This window comes from Procambarus clarkii, chromosome 9 (assembly GCF_040958095.1).
Source record: "Procambarus clarkii isolate CNS0578487 chromosome 9, FALCON_Pclarkii_2.0, whole genome shotgun sequence".
Lineage (NCBI taxonomy): Eukaryota > Metazoa > Arthropoda > Malacostraca > Decapoda > Cambaridae > Procambarus > Procambarus clarkii.
The window spans coordinates 13280644-13298513 of NC_091158.1; the positions used below are offsets into that span (position 1 = coordinate 13280644).

Below are 17870 nucleotides of genomic sequence, written 5' to 3' on the forward strand. Positions count from 1 at the left end.
TTGTCTTACTATTGACATATAAATAATTAATGTTTATTTACTTATCAAGATGTTTTGAACAATTTTCTTTAGGCATTTATTTGTTTCAACATGGTTGCACATTTATTGGAATCCTGTACATGGGTGAACCTAACTGACAGTTGGGTCAGATCCCAATATGGTGCAGATCAGACCAAATACAATATTATATATATAGGCTGCTGCATGTAAGTTTTAAAAAATTATAACTTGCATGATAATTATACAGTATAATACTATACTCATGATATATCTTCTCAGTATAATATTTTATAAGAAAAATATAATTCATAACTACAATATTTGCAGCAGATGCAGGCAGTGTGACTGATATTTCAATTTCACCTAAAATACCATTCGAGTTAAAGTCTTCAGACGAGAAGTTTTTAATGCTGGCTGCTGCTTATACATCTTTGAAGCTGTCTGATTTAGATGTTTGTCATCATAAGGTAGGCAGCTCTTTAAATTGGTTGTAACTGCATATACAGTAAATAAAAACTATAAAAAATTAAAGATGTAGAAGTCTTGCATGGTACATCTTAATTTTTTTAAATTTTAGACTAGTTGGCAATTCATGTTCCATTGTTTTTTATAGATTTTTTCAGTACATTTTATGAAGTTCTATAGAAACTAAATTTTAATGTCTTGCTGATGCTTGTTATTCAATGCATTTTCTTGTATAGATGTTATTGTCATGGTGCCACCTCTTCTGGAGGAAAATCAGTGTCCTCAAATGTACTGTTTAAGAGCTTTGGCCAGTGCTCCAATGAGTACCCACTTCATTGACAAGTGCAGAATGACTAGCTAGTAAACTCTGCTCGTGTTCGACTCCAGCCCAAGTCGAAGGCAACAGTGAGATAATTATTACAAGAAAATAATTCTGCACTCTTTGCTTTATTCTCTCGGTACTTTGTTTTACTACAACTAGATCACCCTGGTTATAACAAATCCCAAATTCACAAGTGCCTGCATAGCCAGGGTCTGAAAGCATTTGAGCCACAGCCAGTGGAGGAGACTAGGAGACAGGCTGCCACGGTGACTTCACAGCAGGGTTAACTAGTGGTACTGAAGGAAGAACGGCATCCATACTCTACTCGGGGTGAGACTCAAAGTTGTCTAGTACCAATAACTCTGCTCTTTGAAGAGGATGTGGATGCTGCCAGGAATATGAGTTGGTGTCAGGAGACACCAGTACCTATACCTTTCAAGTTGTGCGCACATGCCGAGTTTAAGACCTACAACAGACTAGATCCTAAGGTACAGCCAAGGTAGCAGACCTCCTATGAGTAGAGGAACCACACTAAAGGCCATGCCAAGTGACTAAAAGAGGGTGGCTCCAAGGGCCTGACAGCCATCGTAAAGCGTAAAGCATGTTCTATAGTTTTGTTGGACCATATGGGTATGGGGCTCATAGTAAAATCCTCAGTCATAAACATTTTGATAGAAGTTCAAACTCCATGCATGGGTTGCCTTGTACATGCTTAATTCCATACCTTGCACAAAAAATAAGAAACTGACTACCTTGCCTTGGTTTGAACTAAAAAAAAAATTAAAAAAAGCAAAAATAAAGGTTGCATATTAATGATCTTGTAATGACTTTTAGGTTGTTATCGGACTACCACTCGACTTGTTTCCGAGTTATCTGAAGAAGACCTATCAAAAGTAGCTTTTAACCTACTCAATTGTCAGTCGGTTGCAGAAGGTCGACCAATTTTTCCATGTACGAATGACATGGTGAGTATTGAATTAACATTTTGGTGTTAACTTTGTCTGTCTACCAGCATAATATTTTCTCAACTATGTGCTTTATCAAATACACAAGATTAACAAAAATTTCACTGCAGAGTAAATATGCTTCACTAAGGCAATCCTTATAATTTTACATACTATTATTGTATATCCTGTAATTCCTGAATGCTTCTATTGTTTAGTTACCACAAATGTTATTTGAATGATTTTCACCATTATCCTCAAATGCAATATTTCTCCGTGAGGACTCGAGTGTGTTTGGATGGGGAAGACTGTTTGGGTTGGGGTAGATTACTGCTATACATCTAAAGTCATCCATTCTGCTTTCCACAGACTAACTAATGGTAGGGCTGAAAATCAGTAACAGAAGGTTTTGGTTGAGAGAAGTATATTTGACTGTTTTTGTGGGGGAGGAGTAAAGGTTAGCAAGATAATAGCAAGATGAGTGAATATGGTGTGTGGGGCAAAGCAAGAGATACAGTAAGGGACACAAATGGATGGAAAGAATGTGCAAGAAACTTGTGTATTTAACTACTGACAATTCACAATGAACACTGATAACCTGGTGTAGTGAAGAGATGAATTACCATTGTGAATGATTACTAGAATGTGATGGTTCTTATTTTTCCATGCTATGTATTGATTGGCTAAATGATGCTTTTAATTTTGTTCTATTACTTAATATACTTAATCTTTATATTGCATTATTCCCTTTTTTTTTTCTGAAGGTAGGAAAAGGGGTGGTGGTGATATGCAGTCCGTATATATTGTATGTTAAACATATGGTATTGTGCTTTTGAATAATTATTTATAATGTACAATGCACATTTATATTGCAGACACTTGCAGAATGTACAAAGGATATGGATCCCAATACGTGGAATGCTTATCACATTATTTCTAATCGCGCGAGAGCCGTTTGTTATGCATCACGTCAAGAACAGTTTGGGGCAAAGACACAGATGGCTGTGAATATGTTAATGCATACTGCTGAAGAACAAATAAAAACAATGGATGGTTTGCAGGTTAGTTATGACAGCATATTACTGTCCAGCTACAATGTTTTAGAAATATAAATTTTCTACCCATTATCTGATGGTATTCTTTTAAAAAATACTTACGTTGAATTCATGCATATCAACATACTGCTAATCTCCTCTTAAGCTTATAATTTTGCCTTAGTTGCTTCGACTCTAACTTGAGATTTATGACTACTGTAATAATAGTTATCTTCTTGTATAACTTTATTGGAGATTTGTGGAATGATGAATTATCTATTTTGGTTAATAGACAACTCGGTTGCCATACTGCTTTGTACAGTGCTTATTTTAAAAAAGATGATTGATCACACTCCTGGCCAAGCTTTGTTTCACAATAAGCCAATTGGGTGTAGGTATTCTTAATGGTTTCCTTGGTTAAGGCTGGGAATAGTCTCATCCTGGGAATGTAGATAGGGAAGTCACTGCAATGTTGCCAATTTCCACTGACCATATGTGGGTGTTCTGAAATATTAACCTTCTCACCAATGCCAGAGGCATAAAACCACAGCTTCTATCTCCTTATGACAGCTACCTCGCTTGAATCTTCTCTGCTCATAATACTTGACTGGCCCAAGGCCAGGCTTGGGGAGTAGAACTTCCAGAAACCCATCAAGCAGTTAATTATGTCCTCGACTAATCTTCCAATGGGTACACAAAGGCCATTGCATAAAAATCACTCGCAGCAGCTTAACCTTTACAAGGATACCAAATACACTTGATCTACCCACATTATATTATAGATACCAGGACATTATGCACTCATGGTGCATAATGGACACTGAGCTCGACATGCCACATGGGAAATCACTTCATCACTCCTTAACTATGCAGAACTATGCAGGCTTTCCAACCCTGTGGGCGTGAGAAATGCCATAAAGAGGACTGTTTAGTGTCATTTTATTCCTTCATGTGTATTTACAGACACATGTAATTTAATTATGCTTCTGCCTACTACACACAGGACTGACCACCTCTTAAGTGCCACAGAGGTGTTTGGGTGCATTGATTTTTTAGTAATTATAACTTTTTTTTCCTTGAGGGTTAAATGTTATGAATAGGAATGGCCACTTTAGTTTGCCTTTATGAAAACTTGACTATATTTCAGGAGGGTCAAGAAGCTCTTGGGAAAGCAACCTCAAAAACTTTGGAGACTCTTAGTGATGGACATGAGCACCTCAAACAGCAGCAGCAACAGCTGTCAACAGCCCACCAAGCAATTCACAGCTTTGTTTCATCTAATCTTCGAGAATTGTCTAGAGAGAAGAAACTTATTGCATCAGGACAGAAGGAGCTTGCTCACATTACAGAGGCCATTAAACGAAAACTGGGTAAATAATAATGGGCCGTTGTTGTGAAATGATGAGTTTTTCCATTGTGCATAAAATGGGAAATAGGAAGTTAAAAATTTGGAAATGCTAAATGTATGGTTTTTATATTACGGGACACAGTGTTTTAACAAGCTCAGTACTGTACCACAGTGAAATGGTTTTTCTACACATTACAACTTTTTACTAATTGCAGTTCATGTGTGCCAAGATGCTTTGTGACATTATCTTGAGATTGATTTGTGATGAAAACTTGAGTAAGCATCTTCTCTTGATGTCTGTATTTGCTTGCATCACACATTCACTCCCTTTATTCTTGCAAGTTGAAACACACACATTTGTGTTTACTCGGGCATACCTGATTTCTGGCACTTTTCAGTCTGCTTCCTCATTATAAATATCTATTTAAGGACTTGTTTATTTACATGATTACATACTTCTTGGTAGTAGCATACTTTCCAAAACAGTGTTTTCAAATTTGAAAGAAATTAACAATATAGCATAGGAATGAAATGTTAATCAGCAACATCAACAGTGTTTGTATGAGAAGGTAAGGAAAGTATTAATTTTTCAAAAAAACATTTTAGCAATTTGGTAAAGAATTAAGTGCAGTATTGAGACTGGTGGAAATTCCAATATGAATGTCAAATCAAAATGTATTCAGCAAAAAAAAAAAAAAAAATTAGGTGGCAGGAGTCCTTAGAGAGTCAAGTGTGTCCAACTGATGGAAGAAAAGCATGTGCAAGATTGGTTTTGCTGATAAGAATGCAAGATAAAATTGCAAATAAATAACCATGAAGAGTTTGTCTAGTGCAGAAGCTACAGGTACTTAAAAGGTATATGCAGAAATTAGTAAAGTAATGGTAAACATGGAACAGGATGTGTGAAAAGTTTTCCAGAAAGCATAAGCATTTGTTGTGCCAGATTGGAGAGCAGCTGTGGTTACCCCTATTTTAACATAGACGTATAAACAATTGATGGTAAGAATTGTAGTGACCTCCCAAAAGTTTGAGAATAACAATATGGTCAATTTAAATTAATAGACCATGTTATTGTTATTTCATTAATACAATGAAAGTAACATTATCATAGTCTTTGGTAAGACATGCTTCTGGGATGATGCTGGTTCAATCCCACCATTCCATTCCAGAGATTTTTTTCCCATAATGAGTAAAGTTTGTGGTAGAATAATGAGTCAGATTATACAACTGGGGAGTTAGTGATGAACAAAATGAATTCTATACCAAGAGGTTCCAATGCTGTTTCCATTGAGACAGTTAGTGATAAAGCATTCGGAAGATTAGAAGTGTGTGTGTATGGAAAATAAGGAGCTTGTAGACTGCTATTAAATATTAGGAAGTGTTTTTTTTTTTTTTTTTTTTTTTTTTTTTTGGGGGGGGGGGGGGGGCAAAAGTATAGGATTTACAAAGTAATGGTGTGATGTGTACGATGTGTACTCGGTTTGATGTTATCCTATGGTTTCAGGTTGGCAATACATGTATAGTTTCAAAATACAGTACAGGCAGCCCTTGTTATGCATTAGTTCAAATAATGTAAATACCAACATTCAATTAAATTTGTCAAAATTAAACACCTCAATGCATTCTATATTTCCTGCTGAAAAGTACATGCATAAAGTATACTTGGGTAGGAGTTGCTTCCACTAATCTCTAAATACAAGTGAACTATTGAAGTTTAGGAAACATGACAATTTTTTCCATAGTAAGGACTTCACACAGATTGAGGACTACCTTTACAATATGTAGAAGACTACGAGAGGGGGAAATACATTTATCTTTTAATTCGCAGAGTCGTTGACTTTGTCTTCAGACCTCTTGCATCTTCCAAGTTAATAATGTTGGATTTTAAAGTGTAAGAGTGCAAGTAATCTTTCTCTAAAGTTTGATAGTAGTGATGAGGGATTAGTGCTTTATATTTGTGACTGATGGTTTTGACTGGTTGCTGGCTCGTGTTCAGCAAGACTTTTCATCCTATTTAGGCATGGTAAAGATTAAATCTTTTTATTTTTATTTACACTACAGTTGACTCCTTACTTTAAAGTACTGTACTTCAGTAAGCATTCCTGGAGATAATTTTTTTGACTGCATTGCTTGCTTAATTTGTTTTATTTGTCATATTTTGTTTGCAGATGAAGCTCAACAGCAGTTGATGTTACAGGAGAACAGTCAGAGAGAGGTTCATGGCACTATTCTTAATGATCTTTCAAAGATACAAGATAATGCTCTTGAAGTCTGGCAGAAATTAGGTGAGTTTTATTAATTTTTGGAATGAATAGTACATTTATCTAATTACCTAAATACTTATTTTTCAGTGATACCACAAAAATACTGGTTGTATGTGTAAATTCTTCACAGTAGTACCAATTGGAAGTCTTCAATATTTTCTTTATACTTGCAGCCCCCTTCCAGATTTTCACTCGCACATTTTTCCACCTAGGGCAAGTGAGTAGTGAATAATCCATCCGTTTCAGCCTTTGGCCCTGAGCAGATTCCATAATCTGTTCAACCCCAAACAGCTTGGACACTTGAATGATAGACAAATCTTTTACTGCTTGAATGGATGCAAAATGTGTGAATGAATAATTGGGCCATGGGTTTATGGTAGTGGAGTTCCCAGTTTGACGTTCCCCCATAGTGCTACTTTTATGTCTACACTGCCATGTTGGTGACTTTGGCTGACCCACACTACCCAAGCAGCAGTACTATAATCTCTTGCCCAGTGTAGATATGCTGTGCATTCTGTGCACTGTTTCAGCCATTTAGTGTGAAATACCTTTGATATTGGCCAATGAGAGGAAGTGTTGAGATGCTCTAGAGCCTAAGAAGAGGGATCTCCATTTCCTCGGAAACAAAGGTAGAGATAATCGAGCACTGAGAGGGGTGAAACAAGGAAAAGCTAACACTGGATTAAGGACCAGAATCTTTGAAATTCCATCATTATACCTGAAAAATTCTTATTAACATGTTCATAGTCTGTGCTAGACTAGTACCGAAGTATGCAGCACCACTGTGGAAGCTTCACCTAGTGAAACAAAGATCATCATAAAGGTTCAAAGATAAGTCACTAAACTTGTGCCAGAAATGAGACCTGCTTTAAGAAAAATTAAGAGCAAGCCTAAAAGAACTGAGCCTACAAACCTGGGCCCAGATTCACGAAGCAGTTATGCAAACACTTATGAACCTGTACATCTTTTCTCCATCTTTGGTATCTTTGTTTACAATTATTAAACAGTTAATGAACTCTAAAGCACCAGGAGGCTGTTTATAACAATAACAGTCGACTGAGAATTTTTCATGCTTGTAAACTGTTTAACAAATGTAACCAAAGTTGTCAAAGATTGAGGAAAGATGTACACGTTTGTAAGTACTGTACTTGTATAACAGTTTTGTGAACTTGGACCCTGAATGAAATGGGTCCAGAGGGGACGTAGTTGTAATACACAGGATAGAGAAATGGACGAGGACAGGAAATTCCAGATAAAAAGTGGGGCTAGCTGTTGCATGTGGAAACTGGAAATACAAATATACCACCGGTATGTGGGGAAATTTCTTTGGTGTAAGAGTAACATGCAAAATACTGCTGTAAGAGATAGTTCAGGCTATTGTAATCCTCAGCTTTCAAAATATTTAAAATAGTCAAAAGATGACAAGTCCACTACGGACTTGCCATAGCTCGTGGTACTTGGAAATTTTGTTCAGAGTAGCTGAATTTAAAAAAAATACAGTCAAAGGAAATTAATGGATTGCACTACATGCGCAAAAGTGAAGCTACTGCCACAGAGCTAATCCTCCTTCCTTGCAAGCACATTTTTAAGAATAACAAACTTGTTTAACATTCTTTTCCAAGCATTGCTAGTACCCAGGATTTGAATAAAATTTGATGCATTGACACCTTGAATGCATGATCATCGTATTGATGCAATGTAACAAGTGCCCTTTGGTGGAGCAAACTTTACTAAAATTCGGTGCTGAAAAGCACGCTAACAAACTTTACAAAATATTAAATGTTTTTTTTTTATCAAACATTGTGCATAAGTGTGTTCTATTATTTAACAATAAGCTTCTGGTACAAATCGGTCTGGTCAAACAGAAATCCAATGTACTGAATACACCCAACATGTCGCTCGGCTGTCATCATTCATCTTTGCAAAAAGGCAGGATAGTGTAGGAACTTGAATTTAAACTTGTTAGTTTGCTTTTTCTGAGTTTATTTAGCATTTTTAAATTTTTCATTTGCTTTCAATCCTCAGATGCAAGTACTCAAAAAATTCTGTCGGCGCATGAGGAGACTGTTCAACAGTACGGTCGACTTACACAGGATTTACAACGAATGAACGAGACTGTGCATCATTTAATGGATGTACTGCATGCCACCAGACGTGGGGTGGAAGACAAGTTATCTTGGATAAGCTCTCTTGTTGGTGGCACTGACAACACTATTCAGAAGGTGTACAGCTGTGTGCTCCATGCTGGCTTCTTCTTCTTGGCAATGTTGGCCTACAGCTTTCTCCAGGTGAGCTGTTGCATCTTGAAGTTTAGACATTAAAACGCCCCTCGCGATCGCCTGTCCCTCAATAGAATTCTTGGTGACTCGGATACTTTTGATATCGTTCGCCTTATGCGTTTTTGTTCTCATATTGGCATCCTTGGTGATATTTAGCGCCCTCTGATTATTCCGCACATTTGATGGTGCTACATAGCCTTCCCGGTTTGGTGCCTTCTTTTGATAATTACTTACTTACTTAGACATTAGAATACTCATTTGCATTATTTTCATTTGGGTCTAGAAAGCTTAAATTTTATTCACTGAATGTGCTAGAGCTGCCCTTCTTGAAATACCTGTACACCCATTTAAATTTAAAATACATACTCGCATTTACATTTATTTGATGATGTTAATGTTCAGACAGTGTTGACTTTTATTATCAAAATATACCTGGTAAATTGATTTGAAGCACTGGATTTATTTACTTCAGATTTACATGAGGATTTGGAAATTGATCTTGTTAAAAAAAATTGTTGAGTAGGGAAGCTAATGGACCTGGCTTCAAAAAGTTTGACTAATTTTCATTTACAATGAATAATTTTGCTCAGTCAAAGTTAAATATTGCATATCTCATTAAATACTAGTTTTATCATACTAATAGTTCTATACAAAATCTTGAATAAAAGGAATGTGTTTTTAAACATGTTTAATTTTTTCATATGGGTGGTTTTCAGTCTCAAGTTTGACAGTTTCCATTTCGTTATGGCTTTACACACTTTACAAACTAAGGTTTAGGGTTTGGGGAGTGAGAGACTGTTAATATAGGAGAAACTGTATTCAGGTCTTAACCTTTAGACTGCACGATACATAAATATATGATTTTACAAAAAATTGTTTAACATAAGTTTTTAAAACTTGCACAAACACTTTCATTTTTTTTTTTCCATAATCAACTGGGCAAATGCTCCAACTTTGTCTAAATGATCATAGCATAACTTGAAAAACAAGTCAAAATTATTTTTTAAATTGAATATTGGAAACTTTAGATTTTCAATGCGGAATAAAGGTACGTTTATTTTTCAGTGGAAGTGAAATAAACTGTCAAAGATATTACATTCAGCTTTATGAAGAAATGCTTTTATTTTGAGTGGGCTTCCACTAAGTATTTTTTTTTATTAAGGGCAACTTTGAATGTGAATAAAATTCTGTTGGTGCAATTGGCAATTTGTTTAGAGTAAGGCTTAAAGTGAAGGGTTTAAAATTTTTTGAAGTGCATCAAAAACGTACCCTGAAGTTTGAAAATAGGTGCGTCTTATAATTGTGAAAATATTAAGAGGATATTCCTTTGTACAATAAGGTACTGTACTTTATATTATTTTAATGATGGGCTAATACTGTATAATATAGGCAATTCTTCTGTGCTTTAACTAAACAAAATTCATTAGTTGGAGAATCTGACAAGTTTGCATTTAATCCCAAATTGTGCAGTTTGATTTCCTTTATTTGTACAATTGAAGCAGTCATTGTTTACCAGGTTCCGTTCATGACACGCATGGCTCTTGTGGTGCTGGTGCCACTCAATGCTTTTGCGGAAGTGAAACACGACACCAGTCTTCATTTTTCTACCCTCGCTACCATTTTGGCTCTGTGTATATTAGGCAAGTACTAGTTAATTTATTAATTTACTCTTGTATCAAGTGTTCACTGATCTTTCTCAAATAAATTTTCATCAATCTTGCTTTACTTATTTGAATGTATAAAAAGAATACTTTGCTATAATTAAGTTGGAAGTGGTTACTTAAAAATAACCAGTCTAGTTGATTATTTCTCCCAGAAAAAAATTGAGTAAAGTGAGAGGTGGTTACAGATATTTAGAAAGACAAAAATCACTTGTCCAGTAGTTATATCATCCAGACCATAGCATCATAAATAAGCAAGCACCTCGGTGAATATCTTAACCGCTCATTCTGGCTCCTACCACATCATTATGTTCATCTAAAGTATAGAGCATTGCATAGGAACACAGGCGTTTATTGCTCTGTTTAGGACCCATTCGGCAGTTTGCTGCTCCTATGTTTTACTGGTGGCTCATTCTGTTTATCCAACAGGTCAACCCCCTGGTAGTGTAAGGCAAGATCTGTCGTAGTTACTGGCTTTAGCCTTTCCTCATTTGCTATGTTGACATGGTTAGATTGTCAAATATTCATGCTTTGATAAGCAGGCTTTTTCCTCTTGCCTGTGATCAGGGGAGCTGATGGCCAGCTCCCCTCAACAGCCCCTCCCCAACAGCGTCATATGCCTTGCGATTGGTATTAGGTTTTTAATCTTTGCTTTGGCTTGGTGGTGGTAGGCATTATGGGACAGCGCTACCATGATTGGTGGAACAATTGTCATCTGGTGCCTCCTGACTGTGCCATGGCTAGCTTTGGCCTCCCTGCAGTATGCAGTGCTATATAGCACCGTATTGGATAATAATCCAGATAATCAATCGGCATGCCTTTGATAATTAGGTATAATTGTTATTTATCTGTAATAAGTGTATGAAAGAAAGGAAGTGCTTATTTATAGCCGATGGTTAGAATATGCCTTGTGAGGAAGGTTAAAGAATGACTAGATATTGCAAATATTCATATATATATACTGCAGTTTCCTATTGTTGGGTACTGGAAGCCTTCTAGGCTTATTGAGGTTCCATTGTATAGGCAACAACTATTTTCCCAGGAAGTGACCTAGACTGCTAGGTAAAAGGTATTTGATGCAAGGACATGTGCACTTGAGGTTTCTTTAAATTTGTAACACAATTAATTTTACGTCAATGAAGTATTTGCCAATATTTAATGTGTTGTACTATTTTTCAGTGAATTTGACCTTTTCATTCCTTTGGGGTATTTATCGTTGGCAAAGGAAGGAAAGGCACATTGCAAGTGCAGGAATCCTTCCACCAGTGACGTATCAGCTCTCGTCTACAATTTCTTCTCCACAGTTCCAACAGTTACATGGTACAGGAGTTGAGATAACATCACCTGCAGAAGAGCAGCCTGATATGAGGTACAGTACTTAGTTTTAGGGTACATTTCCCATTGCAGCATAGTAATGCAACCCTTCGTCTTAACATGACCAACTCGGAATATTAATTAAGGTAACCGTACTAATACAACCTACTATGAAAATTAAAATAAAATATCTCGAGTTTTCTGTACCTCTAACTTGATAGGTTAGGTGGGTTGCTCGGGGTTATGTTTCTGGTTAGGTTAGGAGGTTGGAATTTTATGGAGTGGCAAATAGAGAGAACTGTCAGTGGTGAAGCTTTATTGCATTACTGAATGATCACTTGAGCATTCAGATGAGACTAAAACTTCCCATCCATCTCAAAATGACCAAAAATCACAAACACGCTTTTAAGTGTGGGGGCATTAGCTTATCATGGGACCAACTAATGTATCGAGGGATAATCCAGAGGTCACCTTGGTCAACCAGTTATCAAAGATTTTTTTTTTTGTATATAAAGTGATAGACTGATCATGTGTGCATATTTCCATATTCTTATTTTTGTTGAAAAATGAAGAATGTTGAAATGTTCATAAACAATAGTATACTTATTCAGCACCATCTCGCACAATCTATCAAAATGCATTTTGGTTTACGTCTGTACACTAGCAAATTTATTTGGAAACATTAATTACATATGATAATATTCATATGTATGATTAACTGTATAGTGTTATTTATTTCTGGAGTTCTTATATTTTATATAAGAACATTCTTAGTTGTTATATTTTAGTTCTGGAGCTCTGTACAGTGTTATTACTTTGATAAATATAATTATTTTCTCTGGCAAGTACTGTTTAATGAAATCTAAATTTGGTAAATCCTCTTGCATTTCATTTCTGTTCGATTAAAAAAAATTTATTTACATTTTGTTAACTATACATGAGCAGTCTATATATAAAATGCATTCATTACTCTAAAAATTAATTTATCCATTTACTGCTCGGTCACGATGATACCAAACTACAGTATTGTGATTATATTGCAATGTCTTGACATATTTACAAAAAAATCTTGATGAAAAAAATTCATATGTAACATGGTGTATATTTGTTAGCAGTGGAAATAGCAAGAATCCCATTTAAACTTTTCATCATATTCTTATCCGTGACAAAACAGTGCTAGTGGTTCTTCATTCTGCCTTGGCAACAATATTGTGAAAGTGGATGACACAAAGGAAGACCCTACCGATGACTACTCCAGTGATGATGAGCTGCCGCCCCCTATATCATCAGCAAGAAGCCCCTTTTTCCGTAGAAGGTAAATTTTAAAATGGTAATAGTGACCTTTTTGTTGCCAAAGATAGATAAATTGACTTTAGAACTGGTTAACTAAATTGTCAGGGTCATGCAAAACGGAACAGAACAGTACAGTGTGTGTGAGGAAGAGTGGGTGTGTGTTGTGTGATTGTGAGTGAGTGAGTGAGTGAGAGAGACTCTTGTTGTTAACTCGATTATGTTGACCGTCCAGCTGAACCAGTCTACGAGTGCAGCTTAGAAGTAATGTATGATAGTCTGGTATGTTAGTGGTAGGCTTTTGAATATTCCTCAGAAAACAGTAATTTTTATGGTTACAGCTCTGAGCAACACACTGTAGCACCGCGATAATTTTCTGGAACTTATTAACTTTGTTTACTAATGTTCGTATCTTGTTGAGGATTTAAATTTGCCATTTAAATGCTATTATCAACTTGTATTAATGTGTTTCAGGATCATAGGAAGGAAAGTGGAACAAACTAGCTCTTCAAATAATTCACACGATTATGAGATTGTGGAAACTAAGGTTGCCGACCTTAAGAGCAGTACGTCTGATCCTGCAAGCGGTCCTGAGTCACCAGACAAGGAAAAGGCATGTTTGGATTTCTTTCCCATTTCTCGGTGGTTTTTATATTATGATTTCCATTTTGAGAACATACCGAATAATATTTTTGAATAAAAGCTGAAATGCTGTACTTAAGCAAACTACTGTACTGGTATATTAAAAACTAAATTTCGTGACAAGTCGACATACATACAGGTAATTTTTTTTTTTTAACTTGTCATAAAGCTGGAATATTTTAGTTTTATCTGATGGTTGTAGCACCATCATAAATAATAATCTTTTTGACAACAGGCAGTTGCAAGTGTACGACGCCATTTGCTTAATCAACTGAACGGCTCCGTGTCATCAGTGATGCGTCACAACCTCTCTCTAGATAGCAGAAGTCTGACAAGCAGCAGCCCAATTAAAGAAGTTCGAACACCTCGCAGGTATGGTGTAAATTAATATAGTTGTAGTAAAATTTGAGCAAACAAATTTTGTTTCTTAGTCTTTGGTTCACCAACTTACTCCTCTCCATTCCCCCTTTCAACTTCCTTGACAAGGTTAACCCACAAATCCCCAGTGGTGACTACTTTATCACCTGGAGCTGCTCTATCTTTAGTTATTACAAATCTGGCCTTAAACCCCCCCCCCATCCATCCTTAATGAGGGGGGGGGGGTACCACAGTGCGGTAATCGCAGTCGTTCCCTTAAATACTGCTACGTACCGTGATATGTTTGGCCCTCCCCCCCAATTAATTTGATGTCACAATGACCACATCCACCTTGATTTACACATACATCAACATGTTGACTTCCCATCTGGAAACCCAGTACTCAAGGGACTTCCTCTGAAGGATTTTTGCTTTGTTGCCCTGACAAGTTCTCTGCAAAACTTTTTGAAGGTATAGGTAGCATTCATCTCGTGTGGTTCTTGGAACATCAACATTACCTCTCAATTTTATTTGACTTTAAAAAAATGTTGCAGCATGACTGATCTCTGGACTTGGTTATCTCTATTTGTACTGCCTTTGTTGTAAATACCTCCATTGTTGCTGTTTTTATTGACCTGAAAAAGGCTTGTGACACCACCTTGAGATACGATGTTTTAGCCCAACAACATTCTCTTGGGCTCTGGCAATCTGGTCTTCCTTCAGTGTTTTCCATTCATTGTTCATTTAAATTGGAACTTGATACCACTTTGAATCTTTTAAAAAATATGAAGGTGTTTTGAGCACTATTTTTCGTGGCTGCCTTAAATGGTCTTCAATTCTCTCCCCCCTCCCTTTCCCTGGCACTTTCTCAGCACTTTTTGTTGGTAATCTTACATTGTTGTTGCAGTAATAAGATGACTACTATTTTCTCAAACATTGGCTCCAAGTGGCAATTGATAATATGTCGTCCTGGGCCAACTATCATGGTTTCAAGTTGTATACAACTAACAGTTGTACTATACTATACTATACTATACTATACTATACCAACAGTTATAACAGTTATACCTTACTTACTCTTGCCCTCTTAATTTCTGAGGAGCCATTACACACACTACTTTATTTGTACTTTTCTTTTATGCAGTCTAAACTCTGGCTATCCCACCTATTCCTGTCCCTCAATCCTTTGTCGTTGATACTCTGAACCATACTATCGCTACCTCACATGGTCTCTGAAATATCTTTACTCTTGTTTATGCTGTGCTATGATTGTTACCCCTCAGGAGGGCCCCGTTCCTTCTCGTTACCTTTTTCCTATAAGGATGACTCCTTTCCAATATATGTTCCAACCTTGGCTCATAGTGTCCCACCTGTGAAGTTTTGCACAGCATGGACCAACATGGTGAAGCCTTGTACTGTAATGAAATGCCTTTTCCTTGAACACTTTTCTTATCATTTCATTGTACTATTCATGGATAGGTCTAATTCTACCAACGGAGTTGGCAGCTCTATTAACTTCCCTGACCAAACCTATATGTGCGGCCTGTACCCAGAGATTAGCCTCTTCACAGCAGAACCTTGTGTAACTCTCGGCTGCTTCTCCAACGTCAACGTTCCTTTGTCTTTGTTGATTCTAAAGTGCCCTCATGGTTCTTGGAGCCATTTAAGTATTTGTATCCTGTGGTGGTAGAAATCCAATACTGGTTGTTTTTAATTCTAGCAGATTTAAGATGGTTGATTTTACTGGGTTCCCAGCCATATTGGTTTTACCTTAAATGTACATGCAGACACCGCATGTAGGGAAGCGATTTGCACTTTCCAATTTCCTGAAAAGGGATTCCTTAGTGTGATTTCTACCCATTCATTCATTCTGTGACTATTAACTCGGTTGTTGGTCTGGCATTACTGGTAGTAAACTGCTCGCACACCTATCCCCTTGGCTTATTGACCACCATAGTAGCTGGTGATAAACAACTCTGGCTAGGTTGCATATTGGCCCCCACACCCCGCATGCTCAATTCACGGACATTTAATGGAACATCATCTTGCTCCTTATTATTGGAGCTGCATGGTCCCACTTAGTTGTACACCTCTTTGTAGACTGCTTTGATTTTCAGAAGATGGTATGATTGCCTTTGCTAATGTCCCTCGGGGTCACTAGACCTTCGATAGAATCCTTGGTGAATCCGATACTTTTGATATCGCACGCCCTGTCCTTTTATTGTAGTACTGGTAACCCAAGTGATATTCAGCGACTCTTGGATATCTAGTAACACAGATGGTGCTACATAGTCTTGCTTGTGCTGGGCTTCTTTATACATTATAAACCTTATAAACAAATTATAGAAACTTCAAAATGAATTATATTTAATAACCATACTAGCTTCTATAAAATGAACCATTTGCATTTCTTTTTTAATTTATGGTGTCAGAAACGTACCTCCTGTCATTTGAATCCATGCAGATCGAGGGTTCAATGTATTGACATTGCAACTGGTTTTATTTAAAAAAAAAATGAAAATGGTCGAGTATGATCTTTTGGCATTATATTCTCATATTACATCGCCTTTTAAAGGTGAAAAGATTAGTCTGTTGTTTTCTTCCCTGGTAATTACGAATCTAACTATTTTAGTGATTAGTGATTGCATCTGTCTTTCAGTGGTACACCATCTAGGACAATGACTCCTAGAAGTCTTTGTGCTTCATTGTGCAAAAATGGACAACTGTGTCGGAATTTTGCAAGTGGAGACAGTTCGTATTGCTTTCGTCACGAGAGAAGTTCACGAGAGAGCACGCCCTTCCTCGGCACTAGAGGTTCACGTGACAGCACTCCTCTTGGCACTAGGGGTTCCTGGGAAAAATCTCTCTTAAATGATGATTTTATTGTTGCTTCCTAAATGTTACTTGGTACTAGTACTGTAAAAGTTATGGTATTTATAATTTTTTATTTTATCTTTATCTAAACGAAAGTATCTGTGTAGATGTAACGAATTTGCAAGTCTCCATTGGTAAGGCATTTAACATTACATGTATTTGCATTGTGCATTTTATTGTTGATCATTACATTTTAATGTGTTCGTTGATTTTGTCCAAACTTACATTTCTGCAGTTAACCTTTTAGACATCAATCATAACACCATACACTAGTCGTCTTTGTTATCTAGTCTTTATCTGTCTTAATCAATAATTAGCATATTAATTTTAATTTATCATAAATGGCATTTATTCCATTTTAAGGTTTAATTTTTAATACAGATTGCCTATCGACTGTTAAAAAAAAATAATCTACTTGAATGTGAACAATTGTGATTAAATAAAAAGCTTTGCTTTATTACAATTAACCTTATATAGTATTAGGCATGTTTCCAGATCGCAGTCTTAACCATGTGGTGGTCAGCCACTTTTGCTGTACATATCTTTGGGAAGTGGAATTTTTATGGGTTGACCGAGCTTCTGATGTTGGCGTGCTCTGTAGTTATTTATACAGTACTATTAATCATTGCATTTACTTGTCAGTGGTTGGTGTTGTAAACAGTACTCTACACTATTTTATCAATTTAGGTGCACTTTTTTTACAATAAATATTCAATTCAGATTGGCAAGGAAAAATTGTGCAGCTAATGTGAAACTTGACCATAGTGTGAATTTGTACTTAATAAAGTTTTGTGGTGTAAATTTGCTGTTATTTACCCTCTAATTAGTGGGGGAGGAGGTTGAAAATGGATGGTTTGTGTGGTGTGTGATACATAGCCTTCCCAGTTTGGTGCCTTCTTTTGATAATTACTTACTTGTGTGGTGTGTGAAAGAAAGGGTAGGGGGTCATGTGGGGTGAAGGAAGGGGTAAGGGGTCGTGTGGGGTGAAGGAAGGGGTAAGGGGTCGTGTGGGGTGAAGGAAAGGGCAGGGGGGTCATATTGGGTGAAGGAAAGAGTTGGGGGGGGGGGGTCGTGTG

At 36.6% G+C, this 17870-nt stretch overlaps 1 protein-coding gene across 1 annotated transcript; it reads left to right on the top strand.

The window, feature by feature from the left end:
- The first annotated feature begins 1413 nt into the window (after positions 1 to 1413).
- On the top strand, positions 1414 to 17595 carry LOC123766217 (protein brambleberry). The gene is made up of 12 exons (XM_069321369.1): positions 1414 to 1417; positions 1622 to 1752; positions 2607 to 2792; positions 3913 to 4135; positions 6282 to 6398; positions 8403 to 8665; positions 10173 to 10296; positions 11497 to 11686; positions 12806 to 12946; positions 13396 to 13538; positions 13803 to 13935; positions 16580 to 17595. The coding sequence occupies exons 1-12, from the start codon at positions 1414 to 1416 to the stop codon at positions 16815 to 16817; spliced, it is 1893 nt and encodes a 630-aa protein (XP_069177470.1). The 3' UTR covers positions 16818 to 17595.
- Positions 17596 to 17870: the final 275 nt, after the last annotated feature.

Bases quoted from the DNA above. Each gene is read 5' to 3' on its own strand.
- LOC123766217 (XM_069321369.1), top strand. The intron at 4,136-6,281 runs GTAAATAATAAT...TTTTGTTTGCAG, and splicing joins GGCCATTAAACGAAAACTGG to ATGAAGCTCAACAGCAGTTG. The intron at 13,936-16,579 runs GTATGGTGTAAA...TCTGTCTTTCAG, and splicing joins GAAGTTCGAACACCTCGCAG to TGGTACACCATCTAGGACAA.